General features: G+C 37.6%; 1 protein-coding gene across 1 annotated transcript; it reads left to right on the top strand.

Annotated features, from left to right (window-relative positions):
- The first annotated feature begins 2,921 nt into the window (after positions 1 to 2,921).
- Positions 2,922 to 13,824, top strand: psmb10 (proteasome 20S subunit beta 10). The gene is made up of 8 exons (XM_085167664.1): positions 2,922 to 3,092; positions 3,234 to 3,327; positions 3,432 to 3,529; positions 4,468 to 4,608; positions 4,962 to 5,077; positions 12,617 to 12,675; positions 12,818 to 12,969; positions 13,636 to 13,824. Exons 1-8 carry the CDS (start codon positions 3,028 to 3,030, stop codon positions 13,745 to 13,747), a joined length of 837 nt encoding a protein of 278 aa, XP_085023790.1. The 5' UTR covers positions 2,922 to 3,027; the 3' UTR covers positions 13,748 to 13,824.
- The last annotated feature ends 104 nt before the right edge of the window (positions 13,825 to 13,928 follow it).

The raw sequence follows: 13,928 nt of genomic DNA, 5'->3' as shown, positions 1-13,928 counted from the left end.
CTCTTATTTCCCGTATGTCTCCGCCTTTCGCCTTCAGAACAAGAATACACAACATCAGGAATCCCTTGGCACTGACTTTAGCTACATGACAAAGCAGCATGATATTCCTGATCCGTTGGAAATTGGAATTAGTCACTCTTTGTTAGACCCTTGTCAAACAACAGGCTTTACATATTGTGCAAGGCATTGATGAGAAGTGTGGGAACAGCACATAAACATGCCTACGGAACAGTTTCTAAAAGAAAGTACACTAATGTAAATAAAAGCAGAAGCTTATAATCATATGTTAAGAGCCTCCTTCTGCTTGCTGCAGAATCATTTACATTTACTTTTAATATTATATGTGCAAATGATACAGTTTTATATGTAGTAAGAAGTTTTCATAGATTTTATCGATAGTTTTAATAAATGAATATTTAGACGATAACTATAGACGAAGCTTTCGGGATATGAAAAAGGATACAAGTCTCTGCTTGCCTTTCTACAAAATCGCTGCAGGGCACTGAAGCTGGTTTTATGATCCCGCAAACTTGGCCGTCCCCGTACACTATTCCGGTCTGACAGAAGCGGAATTTATGGTTAAGCAGGTAACCCATTTGCTGTCCACATCACTCCAGGGAGCTCGACCATAAAAGCAGCTTGATCGTGTGTTGTCTGGGCATTGGCTGGGTCTTTTGTAGTGTTACTTGAAGAGACTGAGAGGGAAAAGATTAGAAATGAGTATCCTCATATTTTTTTAGTGCTCAACAGACGTTTAAAAAAAAACAACTTAAATATTTTCCAAATCTCTCTAGTGGTTATAAAACGCATTTTATCTGTGGTTTTGGTTTTAATTATAATGCCCCAACAGTGACATTTTCACGTAAAAGGTGGTCTTGCAGTTTGAGTGGGTGTGGGCAACAGAGAAGGGGGCAATGGTGACTAAGGTTAATGTACTACATTTATTTCATCTTGATATGCCATTGGACAGACAACAAAGAAAACAAACAAAAATCAGACCACGAGAAAAAAGAGCAATGGGAGAAATTTAAGAAAAAAATGACAATGGATCATTTTGAATATAAAGTTGAAATTAAGAGATTGCAGTTGTTGTTTCAAGACAAACTGTTTCCCCATATGTGTATTTGTGTGTATTTTTGTTCTTGTGGAGTTGTGAAATGTTGAAACAAAGTAGTTATATTTCAAAGTACGAATCAAATGAAGAGCAAGCGTTCTTGCTCGGCCCATTCTAAAGGATGTCTCAATGTGTATCAGGTGGTGACTTGTGTGTTAATCCCAGAGTGCATTTTTTCTAATTCTTCTTTCAGCTGCTCCTTATAAAGGTCGCCACATCAGCCTCTATCTGCCACTAACATCCTTTTCTATCAGCCCTCTAGATGTCCTCCACCCCATTGTCACGGTCTGCCCCGCAGACCGAGTGGAGAGAGAGTGGAGGACCCAGGAGCAGACACAGGCGAGCAGGCAGAACTGAACTTTAAAAAAGGCGAGCCTTTATTGTGGGCTGATACAAAGGCATAACAAAACAGCAGGGACAGTGGCTACCTAAACTAAAACCTAAACTGGAGAAACTAAGAACAGCGAAAACTACGACAATGACCACTGAGACTTAGTGCAGGAACATGAAAGAACTAAGAAACATATACTAGAACAAGGAACATGAGGGATAACGAGGGGAATGCGATGCAGCAGGAGAACACAGCTGGGAGTAAGACAGGGACCTTCAAAGTAAAACAGGAAACAATTCACAAAGACGCAGACTTGACACTGAACTAAACCTACACTCAACACGAGGGCACAAAACACAAAACCTAAGGACAAAACCCTAAACCAGAATAAACTGAAACATAGAATTATAATAATAATCGACAAAGCAGAATCAGAATACGAACCATAATACAGAAGAATATTAAAAAAAACAGAAAATGCTGGGTCAAAATGACCCAGAACCGTGACACACTAACCTCCTCTTCTTCTGTCTTCTTTTTCTACTCGCCCTGGCCATAATGACCCTGGCCCTGGTTTAGGGCGAATACCAACATCGTATCACACCACTAACGTTAATCCTTCATCACGCTGAGGATTATTCACAGTCATTTGCCATTTCTAGTCAGTGCGGGATGACTTTTGACACTAGACGGTGACATTGTCCTATTTAGCTGTATTTATTTTTTATTTTTTATTTTTTTATTTTGTTGGCAAAACTTTCTTTATGTATCAGTACAAACAAAAAGGCTACTTGAACATTTTTAACTATGTTACAAGCCCAACATCTGCGCCATGACACGAGGAGGAAAAAAGGGATATGTTTAGGGTGTAAGGAGACTGATGTCCGTTTGTTATTGTCTCTCCATGCCTTCAGCAGGAAGCAACGCCAGCCTGCAGTACATAAAAAAATATCTTAGACAGTACTATGTGTTAAACTGACAGATTTAATAACTCGGGTACTGAAGGTGCCATAACGCTATTTTATTTTTTGAATTCCAGTTCAGTTCTTGACCACTAATGGTGAAAAGATAGTCTACAATAGATACCTAGGCCTTAACATTTAAAAAAAAAAAAAAAGCGAGGAGAAAAAGACTAAACCCAGACTAAAGGTTTCATCCTGATGCCTCACTTAAACTGCCACTTTAAGCCAGTTTAAGCCTCCGGGAGCAGGTTTCATCTTTACAGGTAACGTTTAATACACTGCAAAGAAACATTACCAATGTAATTCCGAAGTTAATTTATTATGAGATTATTCGTGTTAACAAATTAACAAAACTCATATATCTTTACTATTCTTTGAACACATTTTTCATGGAAATGAATAATTATTTAGAACGAATAACAATAAACAACGAGAACAGATAAGAGAAAAGAGCAAATGTCAGAAGGTTGTGGATATTTTTTTACAGCGGGTAAGGCGGGACTTGTTCTGAGAAGTGAAAGTAAAAGCGAAAACTTCCGAGAAGCACCTACACAAACTGACGCACCGTGACAAGGGTTTTCTTTGATTTTTAGTCTTTTACTTTAGAATCAGCACCTAATATGCTGCACAGTCTGAATTCCTATGCGCTTCAGCCGGGAGGTTTCTCTTTTGAGAACAGCCGCAGGTACACAAACTGGATTTAACAGCGTTTACAAAAATAGCTTTACGACATTAATGGCGGAACAAAGAAAAAGATTAGCGATTAGCGATTTCACACTAATATGAGCCTCTCTGTCTTCCCTTTTCTCTGCCGTGTCATTACCAGGAATGCCGTGCTGGAGTCTAATTTGTCTCAGGCTGGTTACAAAGCTCCTAATGCCAGGAAGACAGGCACCACCATTGCTGGAATTGTATACAAGGTTTGGATTAATCATCAGTGGTTGGACAACACTAGTAATACACTAGGAAGCTGAATTAGCATTTAAAGTGTGTTAACTTTTATATTTCCTTTTTGTGGTGTTAGGATGGAGTCATCTTGGGAGCAGATACCAGAGCTACAGATGACATGGTTGTGGCTGACAAAAACTGCATGAAAATTCACTACATTGCTCCAAAACTCTTGTAAGTTTACTCATTAATTTTACAGGACAAGTCGAATTGACTCCTCACTCACTTTGAAGATAGCTCTCACTAGAAAACAAGACCCCTGATGGCGGCAAGGCTCCTAGCATGCCAGCTTCATTTCATTCAGTTTCTTGATTTCTTTCCTGATGTCAAGATTTAAACCAGTATGGCCCATCAGCCAGCCATCTGCCTGAATCAGCTTACAAACTAAATGGTCACATTCCAAAGTCTACCTCTTGTGGCCCCTATCTGCCCGTCTAGTGCCGATTCTGCCATCATGCTCTCTTCAGAGAAAAACATTCCAATAGCTAGAATGCAAATACTATTGCTAACATTTAGATTTTTTTCTTCAAAGCTTGCTGATGCCTTTTCAGTTCCTGACTTGGCCAATGCCTCCTTAGTTCTCATATCTCCTCCTCCTTGTCCCCTGGTGCCCCTTGTCTGATGCTTCTCCAGTTCCAGGGCAGGAGGTGCACCACACATCATCAGAGCAAATTGGTACCTTCCTGGGTGTCATACACATGGACAGCTATAGACACTATGGATGCATTGTTATACTGACACTTATACTTGCTGATGCAAGGGTCTACTTCGGAGGACAGACTTAATTTTCAAAATGAGGACAGATTCAGCAACTATATGGCTTATTTACTTTCTTCAGATCTCTCTCCTTCTCTCTTAAAAACACAAAAAATAAAGAGACAAAAAAGAATAAAAACAGAGAGGGATAATAAGACTTGAGGCAATACATGGTATACCATTCTGCCATGTATCTCCAAAACAAAAGAAATTAAAAAATGCATAGAAATGTACAAAAGTACAAAAATGTGGCTTTTTTTCTTTATGCGTCAAAGGCTAAGCAGAGATACTTATGCCATGTTCGTCAAACAGGTTATTGTTTGACTTGTCTAACAATTTTTTTGTATGTTTTGTAGCTGCTGTGGAGCTGGTGTTGCTGCAGATGCAGAGATAACTACACAAATCATGTCATCCAATGTGGAACTTCACATGCTCAACACTGGGCGACCCCCACTTGTTGCTATGGTTACCAGACAGCTCAAACAAATGCTGTTCAGGTGAGAGCAATAGAGTATAAGTAACTAATAGTTGGATGCTAAACAAGCAATATTCAAATTGTGGGGCATAGAGCTGCTATGGTTGGGTAAAGCTAACTTATTATGGGAAAATAAACAAGAGTTACACACTATTATTTTACTAAAATTTAAATTGGATAATTTTCATTAGCTTCTGAACTAGGGCATGAAATGCTTGCTGGGGCGATAAGCATTCGTGTACCCTCATTGTCTCTGTACTCTATTGTTTTTGTTTTGTTGCTTATTCACATGTGCACATTTTGGAGGATGTGCTCCGTATTCCTCTAACAAAGAAAGCTGGATGTTGTGGTAATGCCATCTGTTTGATTTGTCAGGTACCAGGGTCATGTGGGGTCATCTCTGATTGTTGGAGGAGTTGATGTGACTGGAGCTCACCTGTACAGTGTTTACCCTCATGGCTCTTATGACAAACTGCCTTTTCTCACCATGGGTATGTATATGTTTAGGGTACTGTTTACTATATGTGCAGAATGCTGTGGCAGGTGTCTAAGAGTTTTCTAGAAGAAAAATCAAATAATTTTCAAGTTGGAACTTGGTTTAAAACATCAATGAAAATAGAATCCACCAGTCTAAGGAGCTTGGAAAGAAAAGCTTCTGGACTTGTTTAAGTTGCTTGAAGACGTTTCACCTCTCATCCAAGAAGTTTCTTCAGTTCTAAGGGTCAAATGGTGGAGAGTCCCAGATATAAACCCAGTGGGAGTTTCCCCCCCAAAGAGGGACAAAGGACCCCCTGATGATCCTCTACCTAATCACATGAGCCGAGGTGTGAAAACGGGTGTGGGTCACAATCAGCCAGAGTTTCGGGTGGGCTCATTGTGAAACCTGGCCCCACTCTATCATGTGATTTCCTGAGGTTAGATGGCCCAGGATGTGAGTGGGTGTTAAGGCGTCTGGGAAGGGTTCTCAAAACTGGATTATAGATGGCATACAGAGGTGAAACGTCTTCACGCAACTTAAACAAGTCCAGATGCTTTTCTTTCCAAGCTCTTTAGACTACGATGACCTGGATGACTGAGAACCTTCACAGACAGAATCCAGCAGTTTTCAAATCTCATAAATTAATATTTTATTGACCATATAACATATTACAAACATACCAAATGCCTAAACTGAGATGTTTTACTACTTTATGATAAAAATAATACTGTGCAAAAGTCTTGAGGCACCTGTTATTGTTTTTTATTTTGCTATGACTTACTTACTTTGCAGGTTCCCTTCACAACTAAATAAAAACAAACATAAAATAAAATAAAAATAAAGACTAAACTTAACTCTGAGCATAGAAAATAGTATTGAAAATAATAAATAAAGTAAAACAAGTACAAGTTTGTAGCACCTGTAGCTTATGTGTAGGTGTAGTCAGAATTTAAATTGCAAGTAGTTGCAACACTGTCACAGTGGTAATATATACAGAGTATGTGGTATTAAAATGTTGATAGTGTCTGAAGTTGTGTTATGTTGTATACAACTGTACAAAATTGCAAATTACAGGTCGTAAGTCAGTGATTCAGTAGCCTGATAGCCTTTGGATTGAAACTGTTTGTTAGTCTGGTTGTCCTTGCTTTCACACTCCTGTAGCATTTGCCATATGGCAGGAGTGAGAACAGTGTGTGCTGTGGGTTGGTGCAGTGCTTGATGATGTTGTGTGCCCTTTTCCTGACCCAAGTGTTGTAAGTCTCCTGTAGTGGTGGGAAGGGTACTCCACAGATGAATTGTGCTGTTTAATGACACGCTGGAGAGCCTTCCTGTCCTGAGTGGTGCTGTTCCCATACTACGATGGAGTTTGTCAGGATACTCTCCACTGTACACCTGTAGAGGAATTAGAAGGTCTTCACCTTCTCCACCTGAGTCCCGTTGATGTATAGTGCGGTGTGCTGGCCTCTCCTCATCCTCGGGTCAATAATCAGTCAACAGAGTTGGGGAGTAACGGAATACATGTTTGAATTTAAAGTACAAAATATGAGTAACTGTATTCCGTTACAGTTACCATTTTAAAAGGTGGTATTCAGAATACAGTTACATTGTTGAAATAACGGGATTACACGGCGGTTTTTTCCTGTTTCATATGTTAGGCTATGCCCTCTCTATTTTTGGTAATTCCACGCCGGTGGAACCACAAAGAAAACATGCATTAAGAGGCTCTAATGCCTGGGTTTTAAAATTGCGGCCCATGTCACCTCTACTTGCGGCCCGCATAATGACGTAAAGAAATATTTTTAAAAATTATTGTTCAAAAAATTATTTAATATGAAGGCAATAGGCAGAATGTTACAGGCATAGCTCTAAAGAATGTAGCCTCATGGGCAGTGTAGCCCAGTTGTAAGTAAGCCATTAAGACTCGACTGTACACTGTGTTCATGTTTTATTATTGCCGAAACAATAATTTCTGTTGGAGCAGCCTTTCAACAACTCTCTGTCTCTCGCTAGCAAAGTAGACCCAGACAACAATAATAATTGTAATAATAATCATCATACCCTTCAAGGAGAGACTATTTTCCAGGCACCAGGATACCAGCTGAGCCAGCCCCTGTTCCCTGGTGAAGAGGAGACTGCTTCCGTGTAAGCAGTCTCCTCTTCACCAGTGAGCCTGATGAAGGTTGTGCTGTCAGCGAACTTAGGTGTTGCTGGGAGGGGACGCAGTCGTAGGTGAAGAGGGTGTACAGGAGTGAACTGAGAACACAGAGAACACTGAGAACACAGCCTTGGGGAGTCCTTGGTTTGTGTCTGATGTCTGCCTGTGAGGAAGTCCAAGACCCAGCTTCAGAGGGGGGGTGTCAGTCAAAAAGTAGAGAGCTTTCACATCAGTCTGTTTGGGATGACAGTGTTCAATGCTAAACTAAGGTCTATAAACAGCATTCAAACATAGGTGTCCTTATTTTTGAGTTGTGAGAGGGCTGTGTGGATGACTGCATTAACAGTGTCTTCAGTAGAACGATTCTTCCGATATGCAAATTGCAGAGGGTCTAATGTGTCTGGGATGGCTTCTTTGATATGGGTCATGACTATCCTCTCAAAGCACAACTGAAGTGAGTGCGATGGGGCAATAGTCATTCAAGCAGGTTATGTTGTTTCTCTTGGGGAAAGGGTACTATGGTGGCGGCTCGTCTGGTAATGTGTTGCAGCTGACTGTGACCCTGCTTTTCCTCTGCTGGAAATCAGTGATGTGTTGCAGGCCCTGCCACATGAATCTGGAATTTGAGTTGGTGTAATATCCTTCCAGCTTCAGTCTGTACTGGCTCTTGGCTTCTCTGATGGTAACCAGGGAAGCCAGTATGCATCAGTGGTAACCACTGATGCATATTCCTCTAAATTCACAGAGCTGTGCTCTCTCAGGGCAGCAGTCTTAAACACACCCCAGTTTGTAGCATCAAAGCAGTCCTGAAGCACCGAATTATTCTCTTCATTCCAAATTTAATAATTTTACTTGCTGGGAGGGCTCATTTGAGGAGCTGCCAGTATGAATGGAGCAGCTCCCATTTTGGATTCGTGAGACAGTAACCCTCTTTACTTTTAAGATTAGGTTCAAAACTCTCATTTTCGACAAAACCTAATGTTAGAGCTCGATCAGGTAACCCTAAATCCTCCTTTAGTAATGCTGCAATAGGCTTAAGCATTTCTTCTTCACTCATCTCCTTTCACTCTCTTGTGTATTTATACACCACCACTGTATTTAATCATTAGCAATTAATAAACTCTGGCTTCTCCTGTAGTTTGCCTTTTGTGTTCTTCCTCTCTCTGTTCTCTTCCTTTCCCCCTTGCCTCAAATGACCTCAGCACATAACTGCACCTCCTTGAGCCTGGTGCTGCTGGGCTTTTGTTCCTGTTAAAAATTTTTTTTTTTTTTTAACAAGAAGAAAACTCCTCACCAATTCTTTTCTTTCTAATACCGTAGGGTCTTTATCTCACAATATACACAGCCTTGGGGTGACTTGCTTTGAATTGATCCTGTATAAACTGCAGGCTGGTAGTAACAAAGTTCTTAATGATACAATTTAAAATAGGTTCTTTGGTATGTTTTCTGTATTTTATATGTATAGACATAAAACAGATTCATCCCTTTAGGTTCCTCTTTAATGTTTGAATGAATCAGGTCAGTGTTTGTTCCTCATAAAACTGTGAAGACCTTGAATAGCTCATCACAGTATAAACGACATGTTTATACACTACATATGCACAGGAAGACTTCCAGAAATGACTGTCTTCCAAGGGTAGGAAGTAACAAACATATTTGTACTTTATTATCTATTTTTTTACATTTGCACCCTACATTTTTACACAAATATTTGTTATTCCTCTCTCCCTGCTTGCGTCATACAGATTCAAGCCGAGTACATTCATTAGAATTACAATTTAGATGAACAAGTATAATCCTGTTAACAGCAAGAAAATGACATTTATTTGTGTTGATTTCAGTATAGATTTGTTGAATCCAACTGCGAACAGCACTATCACTAATTTCATTCATACTGTGATGGCCCAGCAGCGAAGGAAACTTAGGCACAGGTTAAAGTCCAAAAAAAGGATTTTTTTTATTTAACCCAAAAACATAATTGGTTAAATCATTCAAAAAGAATCAAAGTCTTGGGCCCATAAAAGAGGTCAAAATGACAGAACTCTGCTCAAAGTTAACAAACAATATTGATAACTCAAACAAACTGACCTAACTTAACAAGACAAAGGGGAAACTTAAATAGTGGCTGATCAGTCCACAAAAAACACAAGGGGTAAAACACACAAAAAACCTAACTGAAACTAACATAATGAACTCCAATTCCCCCCCATGGTCCCGAGTTATGGAATGAGCAAATTTGCAGTTTTCCATCAAGGCTTGCTCCGCCCCTTTTCCACCTCTTGGCTCCTCAATCAAGCGACTGGAGCAGCTGCAACTAAGGTAACTCAGAAATCAAAGATTAATCATACTTAACAGTGTAAACTAAAATGTGTGCACTTATTTTAGAATGCAGTGTTATGTAGATATGTTAATTAATTCTAAACCAAAACCAGTTATTCATTGTCCTGTAAATTAATTCCTATATTTAAAGACAAATGTGAATGCAGTGTTATGTATAAGCCTTTATGCTAATATGGTGGCCATTGCCACTGTGTGGCTGTAAGTGCAGCCATCACACATACAATGTCTAGCATTATGTCTTTATCTCTCAATCTCCCGTCCAACAAGAATAACTGAATAACCGATAACTTCTACACTTATCGATAATATTTTCACTAATGCTGTTGACAGGAATGTTGTAAGTGGATTAATAATAAATAACATATGTTACCATCTACCAGTTTTTGCAACATTACAGAACTATGCCAGGATTAACAGATGTGAACCTAATAAGAAATTAATTAGACATAAAACACAAGAAGCAATTTGCCGCCTCAACAGCCAAGACTGGAGTAACATCTATGAGATCAAGATGTTGACGTGGCATTTGAAAACTCTGTTGTATAATTATTTTTTTTTTTAAAAAGAACAATAGAAGCTGAACAAACTTATAAGAGGTATAAGAATAAATTGATAAAAATTATAAGAAGCAGCAAAAGAAATGACTACAGTAAAGTTTTAGATGAAAATAAGAATAACATGAAAAACATGTGGACAATACTAAATAACATTGTAAATAAAGGAACTAAGGGATTAGAATATCAAAATAACTTGCAAATACAAAATACAATGATCAGTGACATAAAAGAAATTGCAAATGGTTTTAATGACTTTTTTCTTGATTTGGATCCTGTCTTGGCTTAAGGAATTGTAAAAGCTGGATATGCTCCTAAAACTAAAACTATTAATGTAGCAAACTCAATGTTTATAAGGGGAGTAGATGAAGAGGAAATTATTTATGTAGCTACATCCTTTAACTCCAAAACATTAACTAACTGACTGTGATGGCATTGTTATGAATTGAAATAAAGGAAATATTTGTTTTTTTGTGAAACCATTTACCTACATTTGTAATCTGTCATAACAGAAAGGTGTATTCCCTGATAAGACAAAAATTGCAAAGTTAGTTCCAATATATAAAGCTGTAGATAAACATATTCTCGCAAACCATCAGCCCATCTCTTTAATACCACAGTTCTCTAAGATACTGGAAAAATATTTTTTAAAATAGATTGTATGAGTTTATCACAAAAAACAATGAATAGCAGATTAGATGCAAAAGCACCACAACATATACGTTAATGAAGTTTATAGATACAGTAACAACTGCTATTGAAATCAAAGAATAATATGCTGTCAGGTTTTTTTTAGATTAGAAAAAGGTTTTGATAAAGTCGATCACAACTTTTTAATTAACAAACTATGTACATGTTGGGGTCAGAGGGGTGGCATTATCATGAGTTAACAGTTATCTTAAAGACCAGAAACAGTTTTTATTTTATCCAAATAAATGCCGTAAAATCAAAACTGAAACCCATTGTGTGTGGAGTTCCCCAAGGATCAGTTTTGGGGCCACTGCTTTTCATATTGTACATTAATGAGATTTGTGCCGTGGAAGTAACTTGGAACAACTTCTGAATGAACTAGAAAATGAATTAAATAATCTGAAGACCTGGTTTGACTATAATAAATTAATATTGAACCTGAGTAGAACAAAATTCATAATATTTGGGAATCACACATATTCTACCAATAGTAAACTGACAATAAATAACATGGCAATTCTCTGGCAATTCTCTACAAGATTAAGGATCGTATAAATCAAATGAATTATATACTCTTTATTGTTCTATGATACTCCCGTACATGACATATTGTGTGGACGTGTGGGGAAACACGCATAAAGCACACACCCATCCAATTCTGCAAAAAAGAGCAATAAGGATAATAAATAAAACCACCTCAAGAGAACCATCAAATCCACTTTTTATTCAACTGAATATTCTCAGATTTAAGGATTTGGGTGACCTCAGAACCGTACAATGTACAAAGCAGCAAGTAAATCTTTGACACACAACATTCAGAACTTTTTCCAGATAAGACCAAATACTCATGACCTGGGAAGAATCCTTATGTTCAGCAAGCCAGTAGTTAGGACTAATGTAAAATGTCACAGCATTACAGTCACAACAGTTAGTGTGTGGAACACCTGTACAAATGAAGTTAAGAAAAAGACATCAATACAAAAATTCATGTGATTGTTTAATAAATGATAAATTGCATGAATATAGGAAATTTCCTCTCATTGTGTTCTGTTGAAGCCTTGTCCTCAAATTCATAGACTGAGGCAAGAGTGTTTTGGTTTACAAGCTGAAATTTTCTTGTGTGTGTATGTTTATGTGTTGTATATGAGTCTAGACTTGTATACAGTCAAACATGTGTGGATCATATAATGTCGAATTGTGAATATTGATTTGTAAATAATGGAATTTGAAATAAGGTGGAAGGAACAGAAAAAGTGTAAACTTCACCCTACTCCTTTATGAGCATAAACATTGTGTAGACATAGAGATATTCATGAAAACTTGATGTTTTTAAGTTTTTCTTATCTCTTGTTATTTTACATATATTTACATGTTTGAAAAACATTATTCTATCTATCTCGTTTATAAAGGCTCCATCTCTGATGGGATTGGTAGTTTGCACATCTGGAAAGCGCCATCAGTACTGAATAGGATATATAGAACTTAGAGCACCATATGCTCCCATCCAGATTATGTTTTTTCAAGGTCTTGCATATTTCAGCAAGACGATGTTAAACTGCATTCTGAATCTATCATTTTGTGATGTGTTGCTCCATTAAAAATGATAATATATTTCTTAAAATGATACACATTCTTAGTTTATACAAATCATTTTTTCAGCTCATTGCATCCCATTTTTTTAATACTTCATACAGCATTTCAACTTTCAGTCATAAATTATCATTATAAACATACAGTTGAATGAAAATAATTTTGCCTAGCAACAGACAGTGACAGTAATAGTAATAATAACAATGTTTGGCTCTGATTTTAGGATCTGGAGCAGCAGCTGCTGTCTCTGTATTTGAGGACAGGTTCAAACCAAATATGGAGGTAAGGCATTGTCATGTTCCCTCTTATGACATAGGTAATTAAATAAAGAGTCAAATCCTTGAGAATAAACAAATTGAAGTAATAATGTCCACAGAATCGGAAAGACATATAAATTGAATGAAATTTAATAACATGTCTTCAGTTGGAAGAGGCGAAGCAGCTAGTACGAGATGCCATCGCTGCAGGGATTTTCTGTGACCTGGGTTCAGGCAGTAACATTGACTTGTGTGTTATCACTGAAGCTGGAGTGGAATATTTGCGTGGCTATGACAAGCCCACAACGAAGGGAAAAAGGTGAGCCATTATTCTATTACACTGTTAATTTGTGTTTTTTTCGTTTGTTAATCTGCTGGTCACATAATCAGAGCACTCACATGGGCATTTTCATAAAGGACAAAAAGACTAATATGATCACTAAATTCAGCATAATATAGGCATCAACAATAGCAGCAAGAGTAACAAAGCAGTTAAACCAATGTGATTTAACACCAAAGTTTAAAGTTAATCACAATTTAATCACAATTTTTGAACTTCTGCTTGTCCACCTGCTTTTCATAGAAAAGCAAAACTGTAGATGCTATGCAGAAAACCTTTCCTGAATCACTGGAAGAAGTTGGGCATTGAGGCCGTTATTAGTTTGGTCAGATTTTCTTGACATTTGACAGTCACTACAAACATATCTGCTTAACATCAAACATGTACAATTCCTCAAGATTATCCCAAAAGAAGTGTCACTCAAACCAGAATTATTCCTACTTTGCTTGTACTCAGAGGAGCACAGTAAACGGCTTCTTTTCAGCGTAACTTTTTATTTAACTTTTGTCCTAAATAAAATAGAATGTGTGGATAAATCTGAAACTGACCTGACAGTTTTTCTTCTTTAGAAAATATCTAATCCAAATCCAATTAGATAAATCTGATGCGTTACATTTTTTCTCTCTCTCTGTCTTTTCTTTTCAGAGAAGGGCAGTACAGGTATAAGACTGGGGCCACCGCTGTCCTGACCAAAACTGTGACACCCCTGTCCCTGGATGTGGTCAATGAATCTGTTCAGATTATGGACACTGAATGAAATTCAACAGCATGTTTCAGCTGGAATAAAATGTATTCAGTAGAATAGGATGAATAAAAAAAAACCTTGTTAAATGATTAGTGTTCGCAAATTTATTTAGTGACTACTGCTGAAAAATACTGGAAGATGGTAACTATTTCTTTTTCTTACTAAAAAAAAATCTATATATAGCAGAACATGA

This window comes from Neolamprologus multifasciatus, chromosome 7 (genome assembly GCF_963576455.1).
Source record: "Neolamprologus multifasciatus chromosome 7, fNeoMul1.2, whole genome shotgun sequence".
Classification (NCBI taxonomy): Eukaryota; Metazoa; Chordata; class Actinopteri; order Cichliformes; family Cichlidae; genus Neolamprologus; species Neolamprologus multifasciatus.
This window is presented reverse-complemented; position numbering and strand designations above follow the sequence as displayed.